The 19,802-nt window shown below is 39.5% G+C and overlaps 2 protein-coding genes across 2 annotated transcripts; both read left to right on the top strand.

Annotated features, from left to right (window-relative positions):
• Positions 1-2,253: 2,253 nt before the first annotated feature.
• Positions 2,254-9,562, top strand: LOC137277043 (uncharacterized). The gene is made up of 4 exons (XM_067808704.1): positions 2,254-2,306; positions 3,239-3,492; positions 4,663-4,857; positions 9,360-9,562. The coding sequence occupies exons 2-4, from the start codon at positions 3,249-3,251 to the stop codon at positions 9,560-9,562; spliced, it is 642 nt and encodes a 213-aa protein (XP_067664805.1). The 5' UTR covers positions 2,254-2,306; positions 3,239-3,248.
• Positions 9,563-13,918: 4,356 nt separating this feature from the next.
• LOC137278998 (uncharacterized) lies at positions 13,919-19,494 on the top strand. The gene is made up of 5 exons (XM_067811487.1): positions 13,919-13,945; positions 14,964-15,018; positions 16,802-16,945; positions 17,264-17,512; positions 17,964-19,494. Exons 1-5 carry the CDS (start codon positions 13,919-13,921, stop codon positions 19,274-19,276), a joined length of 1,788 nt encoding a protein of 595 aa, XP_067667588.1. The 3' UTR covers positions 19,277-19,494.
• Positions 19,495-19,802: the final 308 nt, after the last annotated feature.

Genomic DNA, 19,802 nt, shown 5'->3' with positions numbered 1-19,802 from the left:
AATCTTTTCTGCTCAATAGAGAGGAGGGTTGTCATCCTGGACCTACTCAGCACAGACCTCCAACACTGCTTACTTCTTTACATGGATGACATCGAGCGTCTTACCAAAGGAGATACCAATTTTGAAGATCAGGTTCTACTTACCAAGTACTTTTGTAATGATATTGGTATAGCATTTGGCCTCGACAAATGTAATACTCTTCATCTGAAACGTGGGCAGGCTTACACCAATCTTGGAATTCAGCCAGAATGTCACATTCAAGACAAACTTCGGGCTGAGTATTAATCTCGCTTGAAGAAAACCTGGAAGTCAGAACTAAATGCTCGAAACAAATCCACCAATTCTTTTGTGGTACCAGTTCTTTCCTATTCTTTTTGAGTAGTTGGTTGGACAAAACAATACATCCAGAATCTTGACTGTCTGACCCGAAGGATCATGTCTGAAAAAGACCCTACCACCCTCGTTCCTCTCTCTATCGTTTATATGCCACTTATCGTGGTAGAATTTTTTGTGTTCTTTTGCACATATTTTTTATCGGATGATTCTCAGATCATGATGACAGCAAGGAACTCCACAGCTACTTTAACAGTTACAGGAGCTAAGCCATAAAAACATATTTGTGTTCAACACCCTCTACATGAAAGGTCTGACTGCACTGTTTGATCAGGAGAGCCCACTGCACATTTGAAGAAACTGTGTGATCCCAAATTATAAGGTAGGTAAGACACTACAGGCTTTATAATGGAAGACACTCATTATAAAAAAATATTTTATAAGCTTTCGAAGTTGTTGGACTCAATCTGAAACCTGAGGGTTTTTTTATGGCAGTGCACTGCCAGACGGTACTATTGTCTGCGCCATACCTGCAACTTTGACTGCGTGGTTCACACTATGATATGACAATGAATATGTACAGGGCGTCATGGAAAATGATGCTTTCAAATTTCTTTTGAATAGGCCCATACAGTGCCTCAGAGGAATTCCTGCAAACCTTTTCTTCTCCTTTTTGATAAAACCAACGAATTCATGTCATTAAACAGTCTGTTCCTTTTAACAGCAATGTGATTGACAAATTTAGGAAAAGCATGCTCATTAAAGCTTGTGAAATATGCAGACTTCGATTTTAAAATGAATTGCGTGTACCCCATGTACACTGTCAGTGAGACCCGTTGTTCTTGGTGCCCTTCATTTGCTACCACCTGATCTCTTGGATCAGGTTCTCCACCGGAGCACAGCACTTCTGAGACGCTGGGTAATGAAGAAGGCTGCAGTGTTGGGGAGTCCGACTGCATAAAACCGCTTCACCTGCTACAGTTTCGTTAGGAACTTGTACCCATACCAGTGCCAAGTGTCCGTATCAAGAGCATCGGGCAGTAACTAACACTAAGTTCATGATCCTTTCGAGAGTGGTTACGTCCATGTAAAGAAGTAAGCAGTGTTGGAGGTCTGTGCTGAGTAGGTCCAGGATGACAACCCTCCTCTCTATGGGCGTGCCCATGGGCGAGCGAGTTTAAATTTTCAGTTTTCGAAAATTTTTTTTATCATTTTTTCATCCTTAGCACATATTCATAACAGCTGCATGTTTATTTTTGCCAAATCTCTTGTGAGAGAGTGGCCACAGTGCGGAGAGTTTCTGGACTATTGTGAGTCCAGAATTAAATTGTGACGTGTTTCAGCTACAAATGGATGATAGATGACTTACATGCCCACGTGTCTCGTGATTCATTAACACTTGTGTTTCTTGTATGCTTTGATAGAGTTTGATACATTTCTCTCTCTTCAGGACAACAGACACGTTGCTTGATAAAAAACATGTTTATGATGACATTACGTACCCCTTCTCTCTACTGATTGAATGACGCCATTAGCAATTGTGCAGCTTGCATGATCTAAATCAACGACGCAAAACGCATTATTGTTGAAGAGCCAATCTGATACACTCGATCCATGGTTTAGACGAACTTATCTACACGTTCACCGTTCATTTCAAAACGAAGGATTTCGGTGCTGTACAAATGAGATGGAGCTGTCTATTGATCAGTTTGAGAGAACCCTTACACGAAGTTACATGTGCTGAATTATCGAACACTGAACAAATGTGTCTCTATTGTTGTTCACACAACTATCGAAGTTTTATAGGAGATGGTCTCATCAATCAATACCGGTCATTAATGACATCGTCTGTCAAGACATGATAAAGACACGGCGTCTCAATTAAAGTAAGCTTAATGTCAGTACTGAACGAAGCATATTCTTCTGCTTGAACCCCCTTCACTACACGTATTGGAACAGCTATTCATCAGTTTGTAAGTAATATGTCTGAGATAATTGATTGTATATTTATGTAAAATATATATTTTGCTTAAAGTGGGTGGGTGAGTTATAATTTAAAGTCACCTTGGCAACATTTCAATCATATCGTGTCTGAATCAAACCCGTTAAAGAAAGCAGTAAAACAACTAGAATATCACAGATGTAAATGTAACACTAGTAATTAAATCTGAAATATTATATCTATAGAGGACAGCACAATATTTAAACAGGATATAGATGGACAACAACTGAATATTCCGATTTAAATAGAATGTAATTATTGTGCCTAAGCTGTCTTGAACAGATGTACATAAGATTGTAATTATTCGCAGACACTCATTAACGTATTTGTGAGAGAGAGAGATAGATAGAGAGAGATAGAGAGAGAGAGAGAGAGGGAGAGAGAGAGCGTGCGTGCATGTTTGTGTGTATTAAGGTTCGGAAAAAGGTCCACCTACATTTTTAGTGTTTTTGCTAAGATTTAGCATATGTTAGTGTTTTAGCGTTGTGTTAACGCTTATTAGCAGTTGCATATAATTAAACATTGAGAACCGATTCCCATTTTCAACGTAAGGGATATTATTGACAGAATATCTACTTTCAATATACGTAATGACTCAAATGACGGCTTACAGTATCACGGTCGGGCAGTCATTTTGAATGAAATGGTATCTGATTATACATGAACATATGTCTCAACTAATATATTTTATCTCAAACAAATACAGTAAACCACGTTTACAGAGAACACACATGTGACGGACCTACGATATGATATACCTGTCGTTATGCTCCCTGCCCTGTCCTTCACATTTCACATGTAATACTTATAATGAACTTAGGTTAGAAATTGCAATTGGATGTTCGTTTTTGTAGGTTATAACCGCAGTTTGCTGTAACATGTCACTATTCTCCATACTGACAGAGATTGGACCATGGCACTTGTGCGACTTCAGCTGCATCTTTCTCTGGTGCACTTCCTCCCCTCGGACATAGCTCCACCAACAAATGTGGACAACGTATTTGACTGTTTCAGCCATTGCTTGAGATACCAGCAGTGTGTCTCTCTGATATACAAGAAGAGCAACAAAGAGTGCTACACCTATCCAGGCAGGCTTGAAGTTCCCTTCTGGGGAACAGACATCAATACTGACTTGGACATCTACAACACCAAGAGAGGTAAGGAAGCTTGTCTGGCAAGTCTGCTCACACACATCTCCTTACAAACATAACCGGAATAACGTACGTCATCAATTCCACCAGGTACATTAACTCGCGGTAGTGTTTTCACGCGGGGAGATTTTGTGTGCATATGTGGATGAGAGAGCTATATATTGACGGTAGGAGGAAACTGAAAAAGGGTTCACACATTGTAACCCTGTGGGGAATCGAACCAAGGTCCAGTAATCAGTTTAACCACTGCACCACCACCCCTCTGTCTTTCTGTAAGTCAAGGGGGTGGGGGTGGGGGGTGGGGTGGTAGTGGGGGAGCTATTGAAACAATATGACCGAGAAACTTCATACAGAACAGGATTGGTTGTCCAGATGAATTAGGGAAACACAGAAACTGGACATTTAACAGAGGTTGTCACTGTATATGTTCAAAACATTACAATTTAACACTGGCATGTTTCCCAAGTGTACAAAGGTGAGCATTATGTTTATGAATCAGTATCGAGTTGTCATGACACCAGATGTTCGCGGAAAGGTGAGCGTATCCTGTTCTAACGGTGGCAACCTTCACAAAGATATGTAACGTTAGTGAAATGCTCACCTGAAGATAAACTGTTGAGTCAAAGTAGAGAATTGATATTATTTAGGTCAGAAATGCGCGAGGTTCCATTCATCGAAGAAGAGCATGTTCGTTTGCACCTCAGTATTTGTCTGTTGTACTTGGACCTTTGAATCAGAATTGTTTTTCGATGTTTTTGACAATGTTTCATTTCACTCAAACTCAACAGATTGAATCAGTTGACTTACTGCATGCTGTAACATGTCATTTAAAGTGCCCATTACTCACACAAAAGTTGAATTTACCTTAGAGTATAAATGATCTGACTGTATATAACTATCAAAGCTTAGGGTGTTCCCATACTTTTTGTTTATAGTATACAATAAATGCCGAGGCTACTGAGATAGGTCCTGAAAGTGTAGGGAAGGTTGTAGTCATATGGAAGAAAGGGAAACTCCTATCCTAATTACTATAGAGCTCAAAACCGATAGGTAATCCTCGAAAAGAACCCCAAAATGATGTTTGTCTTGATGAGGGAAGCTCCATATTCGATGTCCTGGCTTGGTTTCCGTAAAAGTTCGTGTTGCCGTGTCTGTAATGGAGAATGTTTATTTCAGATGGACATGGCTGTCCCAGTCATCTTGGATATGATTTCAATTCAACGATGAATGTGTGTTTCAAAATACACGGCCACGATAAAATCCGGCAAAATGAAGCTTCCCATATCTGTTTGTTGGAGGGAGGTCATCTCATCAGAATCGATTCAAGTGCAAAGCATGAATTCTTCTCTCATATTTGGCCGACTGGGTCCGGTAAGCAGTTAATTTACGAGGTGATATCAAACTGGTTTGAGTTTCAACTATTTAAAAGCAGAACATATATTTCTCAACATAACTGCCTTGTCCACAGAAGTCCTCTCTTGGTTCCGTAGCCACGTCTCTACACATGTAGTGAGTTCATTTTCATCCTCGAATATCCTACAACGTAGGTGGTTCTTGAGATCAGGAACCAGGCGGTAGTTACGTGGTGCCAGGCATGGAGAATAGGATGGGTTAGGTTGGATTTCAAATCCATGTTTCATCACGAGTAACTAACCTAACATGAAAGTCTTCTGAGTTTGGTTTAGATCATGTTTAAATGGCATTACGTATGGTGACGTCACCTCGGGAGCTCCATTCTGCTTGTGAGCATCCTTGGTATTCATCTTGCGCAAACTTAAAACATGTGTAGATGTGGTTGCAGATGAATGATATGAGACTACCGATATACTGCTTTAAGTCGCTCTTCAATTGTCTGGACGGTCACCTTTGAGGATCAAGCTATTTATAACTGTTCTGTAATCAAACGTATCCATCTGTGCGGTTTCCGTTGGGGTATGTGGGATTAGATGCCACGTGCCTGGAAACCAGCGACACGTTCATGTCAATATTACGTTTATGGGAATGATATAAACCATTCGTCAATATCATTATATTTATCACGGACATATCAGAAATATACTGAACTGAAAATGAAACGCAAGGTTCTTGCCTTCAGGCTATAACAATATTTCTTGTAAACGTCTACTTTTAATCGAAATAGTTCAGTTATATAATGATCTTGCTACTGGATAATATGACGTCGTTTTCCGTTGGTTACTAAGCCACGTTGGCATTTCTGGTAAAAGAATGGCCGACTTTGCTGTCAAGGCATCACTCAACAAATCTGTGACACCACTTCTCATTCCATACTCTGATTACAAAGCTCTTATGAGATCTTATATCCGTGGTCAAATGGAAAAAAAGTGGGACACTCAAGTAGGTATAAATGAATTACACGAAAGTAAACTATCGGTAACACCTTTAGTTATTAGTCCAGATTTGAAGAGGTTATCATGCGACAATGTTCTATTGACCACAGAAGATAATATTAGGGGTGACTATTGAGATAAAGTAACTACTGATGTATACCATTGCGATAACTATTAGTTAAATCAACTGTTAGTTCACCTGAATTAAAAAGACGTTTAATCCATAACAGATCTTGGTCAACAATTGCAATAGTACCAAGTGTTTCATATTTCAGATTGAACATGTACTTTGAATTAAAAACAAAATATCTTTTAGCCACCGTTGTAGATACACTTCAGAACGACAGAACAGATATGATCTTATCCGCTTCTGTTGCAGTGGTTGTGTAGGACAATAATCAAAAGCTTAAAGTAAAAAACAAACCTCACTAAACTACAAACTGAACACAAGTTAGATCAATGTTTCTTTCCTCCAACATTGCAGTAAACGATTCATTCACTTTGGTCATACAGTCAAATATATAAGTCAAGTGGACAGCTAAAGTTATCTGAAAAAATTTCCATTCATGAATGAAAATTAACTTGAGAATGGGAAATAGACATTTGCTAAAAGCGTTTCCAAATTTAATGTTAAATATTATAAGTTAAACAGATTTGAATATAATCTGTGACTCTGACTACTGGTGATATTTCGTTGCTATTTGGCTATAATTTAAGTTATACATCCTTGATAATGAAGTCAAGAACAGCACTGGAAAGTTCTTTGATCTATCTGAACTTTATGATAGCTTAGTAGTTTGCACACACTATTTATCTAGACTCGTTTGAACTTGTTTCTGTTCTTTTGTGGTGGGCGCAATTCTTCAGAGTCAGAAAGATGTTTTCTCTGCCAGTGATCGAAAAGGTTTGTCCTGTTTACGCTGTTCTTCCATACACATCGACATTTCCTACAGGCAACAAGTTTCTTGTCGAAAGTGCTGTCTTTTTCCATGATATGGAGAGCAAAACCAGCCGCCATTTTCACCATTTTCACCATGGGGTAGATAACTCTAAACTAAAGTGGTTCATTGTCGTAACTGCGCTGCGCATGTACGTCGAAGGAAACAATTGTTTTATTGTCTATAGTCACAGTAGCTATCGATTTATTGACAGTAGTTCATATTTCCAATCGATTAATTGCTATTGAGGTCTAATCTATTGTAATGCATCCATAGTTCGATCCATTTTATATCCTTTGTGATGTGAAAATCACGCTCAAGCATGTCCTGCTTGACTGTATTGATTTTTCCATCACAAGGAATAAATATTGGAGTATAAAAACAATCAAGGACCTTTTTAACAGTGTTAATTATCATTTAATCATTGGAATTTTAAAGGAAATTGAGCTAATTGGTAATTTTTGATGGATATGTTTTGTATATAGATATATATTCTTTATCCTTGGTACTTGAATTAGCAACTTTCGTTGCACTCAAACAGCTATAACAAGGCTCCAGAGAAGAGTCAGTGAGTCAGTTTAGTTTTGCGACGCTCTCGGCAGTATTCCAGCTATAGGGCAGAGGTCTGTTAATAATCGAGTCTGGACCAGATAATGTATCGTTTAATAGCAGGACAATAATTGGAAGTTTAAATCTATAACTCAGATTGTTAGTGGCGGTATCCTCAAGGGAGGTTGAAGTATCGTAAAATGATTGTCCTCCCAAAACATTCGAAATTTCGTCTTCCATATTTTCGTTGTAGTATTATTGTCATTCTAATTTGTGGCAAAATATGCCTACAATTATCAGCACCCGATAAGGTGGTGTAAAGCCAGCTAGGGGACCGCAGGATCCTCTACCGATATGTCAACTGTTCATTTTGATGTCACGGATTGGGTAAGACACGACATTGATCAGTCTGTGGTGATGATTTCCGTATTGTAACTTGCCGCACATAATTCCGAGTCTTTTTCCAAGTTGAATCTCAGAGGTTATCCAAAAATAATTACGCACATAAACAAAACTGTCAAATCGGACAAAACAGTTATGAGTAAAGAGTGAGTGAGTTTGGTTTCACACCAAACTCAGCAATATTCCAGCTATAGGGTAGAGGTCTGTAAATAATCGAGTCTGGACCAGACAGTCCAGTGAACAATAATATGAGCATCGATCTGCGTAATTTCGAACCGATGACATGTGTCAACCAAGTCAGCGAGCCTGACCACCCGAACCCGTTAGTCGCCTCTTACGACAATCATAGTCGTCTTTCATAGTAGGCATGGGTTGCTGAAGGCCCATTCTACCCCGAGACCTTCAAGGGTCTAAGATTAAAGATAATTAAAATTTATTTATCCACGAAAAGTAATACAATGTGTCACATACGTTGCAGAAGCACAGCGTAATAAGCTCCAGAGATTACGCCAGTAAACTCATGAATGTTAAGAGTGATTTGAAGCCGTTCAACAATGTTGTTGTATGGAAATTCCTCATGCTATATATGTGTCATATACTTACAAACAATTCAAAGCGGAAATGCCACACGGTTCCATTTCACATTGTCATGCTTTGCTAGAATAATTGATCATGACTGTTAGAATTTTGAAATTCAGTTGTAACTAATGAAAGTGCTACAAAGCGGCAACGCGAGATTCTGATGAAATATTGTACTGTCGAAATACTGATGATATGGTGGGACCTTCGCTGTAGTTACTGTTGTCGCCATCGGGATAATGACATTTGACATTTTATACATATTTTCAGTTGACAACTGAATCACAGCTCATTCAACTTGACCTGATTAAATCCTGACTGTCTCGTTTGACACGGAAATTGAAGCAACTCTTTATTATCGCTGAACTGCCATTTTCTTGCGATGATACGATGACGCTGTCAAACGTTTACTAAGACAAGTAACGAATCTAAATAGTTTTAGTTCAGAAAATTATCTAGGAATTTCATTCACATTAGAAGTATTATCACATTTTGAAACTAAATATTGCTTTTCCACCTTAAAACGTACCATACAAACTGCTGCAGTGCGCAGAGTGACCTTGCTTAATACGTCACTTCCTGTTATATTTTTAGCACGGAAAGGATGCAAATGATCTTCTAGTTGTCGCACGATTACTCTTGACGAAATACTTTTTGATTAGACGTAATGACAATAGGAGACTACTAGTTTCTAAATACTCCAGAAGTGACCGAAATGATGGATACTTCAATAGTTCTACAATTAAACAAGAAATGGCAACGAAATAAACGATTGTTACAAGAGCCATTGGTTTCTTTACGTAATTTGCATGTGTAAACAGTCGATGTGGGATGTTTCTGCTCTCCAGATGTTTTCACTTGCCGCGATAATGGAGAGTCCCAGTATATTATGTATTATACCCCAAACAGGCATACACGATATTTGGGTAAAATGTAGCGTTCCACTGTCATGACGTTTTAACTGCAACAAGACAATGCGACAATGTCCCTTCTACGAATCCATTAAATGATTTTCAAGGGTGGTAAACTAAATGACGTCATTTACATATATTTCCAGTTTACATCGATGCCATGTGTACAGCAGGCGAAGGCTGGAAGCACTCGAATGGTGACAATGCCACCTACTTCAGATGGATGGACGGTCAACCTAATGCCCCATGCGGCACCTTATGGGGGAAGTGTCTGGAATCATACTCTTTTCGTTTCAACGACGTCATTTGTTCCCAACAAAAACCCTTCATATGCGAAATCGACATGTAAAGCAGTGTAAAATACGCAGTTTGTAATTTTATAACGATTGTATAGGTCAATTTGAACTGTGTACAACACTAGATTGTCATCGGTACGTTTTCTGCTCCTTCAATACTGTTCATTCTGTTGGGACACTTTGGTGGTATTGTTTGTTCTGCTTACGAGCAACACAACGTCATCTCCAAGCTCCATTGCCTTTTCTCTTTCAAATGTCCTAGCTGAGCTTTCTTTATTAATGGCTTTTCAGATGGAAAGGTTTTGTCATGAATTGCTTGTTGTCACATCTTCACGGTTGTCGTATGCCAAACGGCTTCTTAAGGCTGTAGATGTGAATGACTACAATATGTATTGTTTATTTTTATACGAAGGAACTTAGATTTGTATTTTGTATAGATTTTAACTGGAAGAAGGTCATGTTAGAATATTTAAAATATCATTCTAGACAAGTATTGGTGGTGATGGTAAGATGGATGCTTAATACCAATGACCAATCACCATTTTGTCTGCAGATACATATTTGGTATTAGGTGCTTAGTTTATATGCTATATTGCAATAGCTCCAACTAGGAAATACAAGGGTTGCAAACGTTTGTATTTCATTTGTTAAGATCCAAAGCAATTACAATATAGGTTTTTGCCTTTGAAACTCATTTAAAAAAAAAACAACCAAAGAAGAAAGAAGCACTATTAAGCTTTATATCATTTACACGTCAACTGGATAAGACGAGAAAAGTATAAACGTAACTGTATTGTAATTGCATTTACTTTATCAAAAGCGACACATTCCTACATGTTATATTTGATTTTGAAGTGAAAATATCTTGCGATAACATCCACAAAAATACCCTTTGGTCAGCACTGGACGAATATTTCTCAATGAATTCTTTCCTAAAATCGAGTATGAAAACAATCCAGCTAGAAACTGGTGAACTTGTTACCTTGTCCACCAAAATCATTAAACCTACTATTTTTTTCGAAACAAACTGTCAACATTTCACACGCAGAACAGTGTGTGGCATCGAATGAATTTCTTCCTGAGTCTTCATGGAATCAATGTACTTTAGAATTTTCGTGTGGAATTGCGTACACCCCACGCGTTTGTTGTTTTGTAATAGACTTGTGTAAAAGTATTATTTGGAGGGAAGGTTAGAAGTGTTTGGCGTTCGTTATTGGTGGTGTCTGTGAACATCAGACATCAGCAAACTTCACATCATTATGTCAACCACAACCAACGCATGTGATTTCTAAATAGTTCAATTTAAAGTTGTTTTGTCATCGTAACTTATTTTACTGAAAATGAGAGTCGGTATTTGCGTATGAAATGTATGAGAAATAAGTTACTGAAAGTTTTGGGGATAGCATAGCGTGATATTTGGCCTTTCTCCATAAGGGCTGTGAAGTTAGGGTGAGTGAGCGATTATTTTTACGCCGCACTATAAATATTCCCACTATATCGCGGTTTGTAAATAGTCAATCCTGCACCAGACAGTCCAGCGATCAACCAAGTCAGCGACGCTGACCACCCGATCCCGTTAGTCGCCTCTTACGACATTAAATCTTAACTCACTCAGTGCAAATAAATGCTGTAGTAATAGGGTGGCATAAGGTATACGATAGTATATGGAATAACTCAATTTCGTTTTCAACTCAAGGGGCATTTGTTGATTAATGCTTATTAACGCGTCCCATACGGGTTTTAAGGATGATCCGATTTCGGATTAACCTGAACGCGTCGACCTTGCCCACTCAGCCACCGCGACCTCCACAAAAATGAAGTCGGACAACTGGTAGTCTAGACTGCGTACTTTGTGTACCCCTTTGATTTGTGTGCTTGCGATTAGGTGCCTGACTCTGAGGGTGTGGGTTCGAATCCCGGATGGGACTCAACCAAAAAAGTACTAGAATTTGTACTTTACTGTGAAAGTGAAATCCAAAATATGTGACATATGTTGCATTTGACCACTTTCTAAATGGCTTCGTGTAATCACAGCTGTCGACTGTGGGAGCCGTGCCAATTCAGACTTACCAGAGGGGTACACAAAGTACGCAGTCTAGACTACCAGTTGTCCGACTTTAATTTTTGTGGAAGTCGCGGTGGCTGAGCTGGCTAGGCGGCTGACTTTGTGTGCTGGTGCTTAGGTGCCTGACTCTTAGGGTGCAGGTTGGAATCCTGGATGGGAGTCAACCAAAAAAGTACTAGAATCTGTACTTTACTGAGAAAGTGAAATCCCAAGTATGACATATGTTGTAGTTCTAGATAGGTTCTGGGGTTTTTTTGTTTTGTATTTTGTTGTTGTTGGTGGGGGGGGGGGGGGGGGGGGGGGTTAGTTTGTTTAATTAGACTGGAGTTTCATTGGTTGGTTGCTACAGTTTTCACACTGGTCGATGACGAAGGGTACAACTATCCGGGTCAATCACGTAACTTGGTTGCCTTTTCTTTGTTGGTACAACATAGCCAGTAACCCTGTATATTGAGCACTGCGATGTAGTGAGAGTTATAATAAGTACATATGGTGTGGCACTGTGTTATGGGATTATTATGTTAATACCAAAGCACAGTTATGTTCAGGGTCACCTGAGCATTGCTCATAACATATATACATGCATTAATCTCCATGGCTAATGAGGCGTCATGTGGAATGCTTATGACATACGTTACCTTCAAACGTCAGTGTGTTCAGGTGATCACCGACCAGTGCCACAGTTGTGCCCTGGTCATTTGTTACTCTGGCCAAGCAGCATACAACGAACACCATACAACAAACAGTCGTGGGTGGTAATAGGACGCACATTGTCCACGCTGAACGGATCGGAGTAGGAACGTACTCAAACATACACCTGCGGAAACAACAGTAAGGACATACAGCTGAAGGAACAAGAGCAATAACGGATTCAGTGACGCATACAGCAGTGGGAACAGCAAGGACGACGGATTCAATACAGCACATAGCCCTAGAAACAGGACTTACACAATACAGCACACATCTGTAAGGCCAAGAGGGCGCACTGCCTCAGATAAGAATAACTGGAAGCACTGCTGCAATACAGCACACAGCTGAAGGGATAGCAGGAAGCACTGTCTCAGTACATCACGCAACTGGAGGGATAACAGGAAGCAGTGCTTCATCACAGCATACTGTATCTGTATGTGTATTCTTCAGTAGTTTTACAGACGCCCTTAAGAAGGTGTAGTACCTCCTTCACATCTTTTTAAAGCTGCACGAACTATACAGGGAAGAGGTGTGTGTAACAACAGGAAAGACGCTCTTTTCACTATATAGATCTGCACTTTAACTTGGAAATACGCTTTCTATCGCAAAGATCGGTACGTGAAATCTGGAAATCGTCTACCTACACCGTACAGAGCTGGACGTGAAATCTGGAAATACTCTATCTACACCGTATAGAGCTGACAAGAAATGGTACCGTCTACTCACTGGTCGAACTGTACGGGTTAGTCCCACCTGTCCGGTTTGTTTGATATGCCGACAGATAATCCCGTACAGGGGATTGCCGTCTTGTCTTTGATGTACCGACTATAGCCTGTATTGGAAAGTCGAATACTGGACAAGGGGAGCAATATAAAATCTGTTTATGGATTAAAAGGTTAAGAAGGTACATTTTAACATTTTGATACTGCATTTAATTAACAATTCTACATAACTTGACATTTTGACATTCATAACGATATACATACAAAATTTTCTTAATTAACATTATTTTACAAAATGGTAAACCATATGGTTCCTGGCTATCATTGTGATCTTGCTCCAGGGAATGTTTCTGATAACATTAACTACAGTCTGAGGAAGAATACAAATTATTAGACTATGAGATGCAAATCTACTAATTGCCAAAACGTTTTGCCCGACACAATTTAACTGTGAAATTAACTACTCATAAATGCGAAAAATGCCTCCTGTATTAAACAGTTTAAGAGTCTATTCAAACCATAAGTTAATACCAACATTATGTTCGATCTAAATTCTGTCAAATAATTCACCACCGCCTTAGACTGGGATGCAGTGACAAACAGTGACAGGTATAATCGTGTCATCTCAGATAATGCTTCTTCCTCCTGCTCACAAGGCCCAGAGGATGTATTCCACTATTTTTGCATGTGTCCTAAATATGACAACATTCTTTTCATGTGTCCTTAATATGACAGCATTCGATACGAATCATGTTTCTATGTTCAGTAGAACAGTATTGGCTCAGTGGGTAAGTGAAAGTAATTGACTGCCAGCTGAACTGACCTCATTGAAACTCACTATGACGGGCCAGCAACCCAAGCGCAACACTTAAACTGGATTACATCGGATTACCTGACCGGACAAGTGGGACGACCCTAACTGTACATTGCAAATGGAAAACGAAAGGAACAGATACCAGGTGAGTCAATCAATCAGTTTTTATTTGCACTTAAGAGACCACAGGCCTATAGTAGTGTAACACATATACAGATAATATCATTTGTTAGTAGATTTTGTTTGTGTAGAGAGGCATGGTACAGAAATTTATAAATATTATGGTGCACAAAGTAATATTTCGTGATATACAAGTTCTTAATGTGTGGAAGGCTGGAGAGACACCAAAAATGATATTCATCTTTCTTTTTACTCCAATATATATGCATGTTTTTATTAACAAATCATGGGTTGAGCAACGAAATTTTGCTTGATTCTAACTTTCCGAAGATTCAAAGGGGATAAATAAGTTCCATTGTTCATAGATTTGCTTTACCATTCTCAAATAAAATTAAGCAAACTTTTAGTTTTATACAGACAATTCTGGAGAAATACATCTTGAAACCTTAATGGATATCAGAAACTTTGGATGTGATGCACTGTTATAGCCTTATATAACCGAAATCAGTTGAAAAATGATGTCTGATTCAGCAATATTCCAGCTATATGGCAGCGATCTGTAAATACTTTACCTTAGATCAGGCAATCCGGTTATCAACATCATGACCAGTGACATATTCAACTGGAATACGATGACACGTATCAATCAAGACAGCGAGTAAGTAACGCGATTGCGTTAATCGCCCCTTACGACATGTATAGGGACTGAATGTCAACTGTAAGCTGGATGTTTAAAGGTCGCCACACCACGTATAAGTGTGAAACCGATATTTCCTGCTGAAGAGTTCCAAACATCGTATTAATGTGCCAAATGAGGCAACACGATCCTTCTTCAACTAAGAATGATGTTTGCTTTAAACTGATCATGCTGTCTATTTTCATTTCACGTTTTGAAACTTGCATGTTTGATTGTGTGTGCTGACAATTGCGTGATTGACTCTTTGGGTGTGGGTTCACATCCGGGATAGCACCCAACCAAAGAAAAATAGCAGAATCTGTATATACCTGAAAATGTATAATCTTAAATGTAACATGCGCTGCAGGTAGACGAGCCAGATTTAGACGGAGAGGAAGCATTTCGTCTGAATGTCTTAAACAGTAAGTACGTTTTGACATGAAATACCACACTTGATGTGTCCAATGATATTTACTGGCACCATCGCATATACTCTCAAATAATAACGTTGGAAAACAAATTCACATTTCTAATTCAAATACTATTAAACAACTCCAGTGTAGACGTTAAGCAGGCAACGTGAACAGGCAAAACATCACCCTTGTACATGTTAACAAGATGTCTTTGAACAAGGATGACATTCATTACCACATATTTGACAATCACTTTGCAACTATCAAACTATCGCTGTCAGTACAATCATAAAGAAACATAATGCGCCTCAGTTTCGTTCTGCCAACGGCTGGAGTGATGGTGTAAATCAAGCTAGGGCCTATGTAGGAATGACAGGTACTGTAAGTTCCCATGGTCCCTAGTATGGTGATCATTAGACCGCGTTTTTAGCCAGGATTCTTCCCTTAACTAATATATTTTTATAATGGATTTCTAGTTTTACCTTAAAATCGGTGGTACTGTAATAGTTTTACTGCCCTTTGTAGACAGGTTTTAATCTTCAAAATACATTCATCTGTGTAATATATATGAAATGCCCTCGTCACGATATGGTTGAAATATTGCCGATGTGACGGTAAGTATTAACTCACTCACTCACTCACTCACTCACTCACACTCTCTCGGTCAGATCTTGAAGAAAGTTGTTTGAAGACTGTTCATGGTCCTCTATGCAAGTAGCGAAGGTACTGTAAGTTCTCATGGTCCTTAGTATGGTGATCTGCCTTCTGTTGTTGGCGATCTGTAGCCTATTTTTTCATTGTATTGTCCAAATTGTGCCATTAGTTTTAACTTTACACGCTTGTTTTAATTCTAATTGTGATAATTGTGAACAGTTGTTTTACTGTTCTTCGATGACAGGTTTATATATAATACACATATTTAATTTAAATGTCACATATGTTCATCACCCACCTTCCTGCACAATATCAAAATAAGTAACTTTAAAAGGTCTCTCAAAATGAACCAGCCAGTTGATCAAGGCCTTAAGCACGTGGGTCCATACTACGCCTCTACGGAGTTCAAATTCAGCAGCAGTTGTCGAGCTTGACTGGAAGTCATTCTGTCTTCTTGGAATATCTTCCCAAAGTTGTTCCACCGGAATAAAACCCGGGCTGAGTGGATGCCACGGTAGGGTTTGGAAGGCGCGTTGTTGCTCATGACAGTGCAGACCCAGGCGTTTTGTTGCTGGAAGTTATAATTTCTGTGACGTCCATAATGTGGTACAACGCAGGGTTTTATGACTTGGTTAATACAGTGAGCAGCTTTCACGTCATTTCCTCGTCCTGGACCGAGATTCTGGAACACCACGGGGACAACTCGCTTGTTCAGACCGATTTCACACCACACCAGGATGCTTGGACCATCCCATGACCTCGGTGGGTCTGATGTGAGTCCCAATGATCTCCCAATGATGGATTGAAAAACATGCTAACAAAACAGATGAGTCACAATAAAAACACCACCTTGTAAGATCAGTATTTTGCATATGCTTTTATACATATTACATATATATACACAGACACACATGATCGCTAAATTCAACGTTTATTCCCAATGTAGGATAGTAACCATCCCAAAACATCCTCGCATTATAACACACACACACTCACAGACACACACACACACACACACACACACGCACACACACACACGCGCGCGCGCACACACACACACGACACTTATGTGTGGGGTAAGAGCTATCCAATCCAAAGTATTGCTATTGGATTTCATTGTCACTGTCATCGTTTACAGAAGTGAAGTCCGGGATTGGCGTTGCCGTCAGAGAAGGCGATTTCAAGATTACAGTGAACAACGTTCACTCTTTACTCAACCTCCTGGGAATCAAACACACTGACGACAGGGTACTATACATGACCACACAGGCCCTCGCACAATGTAAGATATGTTGAGACTGAATGTAAGATATGTAAGACAGGTTCTTACGAACCATCGAATATCAAATCAATAAATATTTACAGAAGTGGTGTAAACATCAACTAACTGCCTGCCTTGTACTCAACTGTACGAGTACTCAACTGCCGGCGCCGGTGCCGGTGCCGGTGCCGGTGCCGGTGCCGGTGCCGGTGCCGGTGCTGGTGCTGGTGCTGGTGCTGGTGGTGCTGGTGGTGTTTCTGTTGGAGTTAATTTTTTTTATTTTTCTTTACAGATATGATACAGATAGTTTTTATGAAACCATCTGTATTAATATTTCAGCTCAGGGGGACGTTCGACTGCACGACTTCTACAAATGCGTCACACAAATATTACAATTTTCCGATGAATACTATGACGAAATTATTCGGAAAGCCTTTTCTGTCGTTGATGTTGATGGAGATGGTTTTATCACTGGCGCTGACATCTACAGACTGATGTTGTCGCTAGGGGAGGTAATCAGTGATGACGAAATTCTCCAAATACTGAAATCAGCTGATAGTGACGGTGACGACAGGATAAGTTTCGAAGGTAAGAACCAGTGCAATGAAAAATATATACTACACGAAGAAAAGGTATGCTTTGCGATCGTGATTTGTAAAAGTCGTCCGTAAAAAAGGCAACACCTTAAACTGGAATGTCAGACAAGCGGATATCGAGGATGGATGTTCGTGCTTTAGCTGCTGTCACTGGTGCAAACAGTGGTTCTGTCTGTCTCACCTTGTAACGAGACACACACAATTAATTCTTGTTCAATATTCAATATACTGGTAAAAAAGCAATAAACGTTTCATAAATTGTCGAATTGAACATTGAATGTTATTTATCAAAGTGTCCCTGGCAAAAGCACAATGGTATTATTAGCACATCTTGAAACAAGTAAATATGTTTGATAGCAATCAGACTGCTATCACCTTTTATTATGTGTTCATGTATCCAAGCCTGGATTCTTACATCTTCTCAGCACAAATTGTGTTTGCAGATTTTCGAAGGCTCCTTACAAGCGTAGACGACACAACGGATACCAGTCCTGACGAAGACATAACAGATTCAAATAGTCACCCTGAAAGACGTAATAGCCTACCTTTTCATGCAAGGAGGAAGAGTCTACTCTGCTACCGGAAATTACGAACCGCATTAGCTTTCATGAACTCCAAAAATGACGTGAAGGCACCGGAGGATGCACCTGCTAAAAGGCAAGATACGAAAACGACTTCAGCAATTTGTAAACCTCAACATGTGTCACCACCTATTATCTCAAAGAAGAGAACAGAGATTAAACGACTGTCAGTAGTCGAAGCCGTTTGGGTCAAAAATGAGGATTTAGGAACTGTCTTTTCTAATTCACCAACGCGCTGTAGAGAATCTAATTGTCTTGGATTTATGACGAAAGGAGGATATAACCAAACACAGTTGTATTCAAATTACCGCACGCTAGGGTCGTTGAGACGAAAGTCAGATCCCTACATCAGGAAGATAGATGGCTGCCTCTCCAAGATGTCTGTTGACACACTTACACGGGTACGTAGACTATCACACCAAGTGGACCAGGAGCCGCTGTTTGTCAGGGGTCGATCTTCCCCCACTGTACAGACCGACAATTTGGGCCATGGACAGATATCACAGAAGGATAATCAGGATCCAGGGAGAGAAACAAGGACAGGGAAACAGAAACACCCAGTGAACCAAGGTACTGATACAACTGCTGTTGGATCTCTCACACCTCCACGTGCAAAGAAGTCGAAATGCGTGAAAGCATATATCAACCCAAATGAAGTGATATCAATTCAAAATAGTCCAAAAGATCATGATACACCCTTGATTGTTACAAAGAAACGTGATAACGTTCTGTCCAAGAATAATCAGAATCAGTCGCAGTTTATTGCTAGCAAAGGCAGGATGGAAACTTTTACATGTGGTAGTAGCCAAGACCAAGAATTAAGTGTAAACCGTGAAAGGACAAACATGGCTGGTTTACGGATTCCTTCAAGGCATGAACGTCATCAGTGCAAGACATTAACAACTACATCCAATGACGACAACGTGTTAAGAAGAGATGAACCAAACTGTGTGTCTCGTTGTTCGTATAATTCCTTTTCGAGAAGACTTGAGAAGCAGAAACCTGTTCCATCACATCCTCGTAACGATGGACAACATGCGCACAAAGCGTCTATACTGACGCTAGAGTTTCCATCGGAGAAGATACATAAGCCAAGGTATAAGTGCCCCTCCCTTCTTACCCAGCTCCCTGTGGGTAGCCACAGACAGAAAAACTTGCCGGTGTTCCTGGGATAGATACACATACATTTCAGAGTTGCATCCTGGAGCAATTTGTCACAGAATATAAAGCTCGTGTGTTTATTTTATTAATGTTTCTGAGTAATGCCAATATTTTAAAAGAATCTGTGGAATTCGCTTTTCAAGCAAACGTATTTCCAAAACACACATGTACTAATTGCAGCGCCGATTTCGATTAAACAGATTGTTTTCTAAAAATTGCCTAAATAGCCATTGCCCCCAAAGACCCAGTTTTGACTATCTTCTGAACTGGTTTCCATATGGCTGTTACAACCATGTCACTAAACAGCTGAAAATTAGTAATGAATGGAATCTATTCAGTAATAATTGAGTAAACTTGATGATACTGGAAACAAAGACTGCTACTATACAAAGATTATTGGTTGGAGCAAAATAAAGTACCGTGATGTGTATGGTTGTGATGGAACCATTTAATGCTGACGGGGCCTTATCACGGTGAATTTGTCCGTATTACTCAAATACATACGTTACTTTAATATCCAACCATGAGTAATATTGATGG

This window comes from Haliotis asinina, chromosome 3 (genome assembly GCF_037392515.1).
Source record: "Haliotis asinina isolate JCU_RB_2024 chromosome 3, JCU_Hal_asi_v2, whole genome shotgun sequence".
NCBI classification, from domain to species: Eukaryota; Metazoa; Mollusca; class Gastropoda; order Lepetellida; family Haliotidae; genus Haliotis; species Haliotis asinina.
This window is presented reverse-complemented; position numbering and strand designations above follow the sequence as displayed.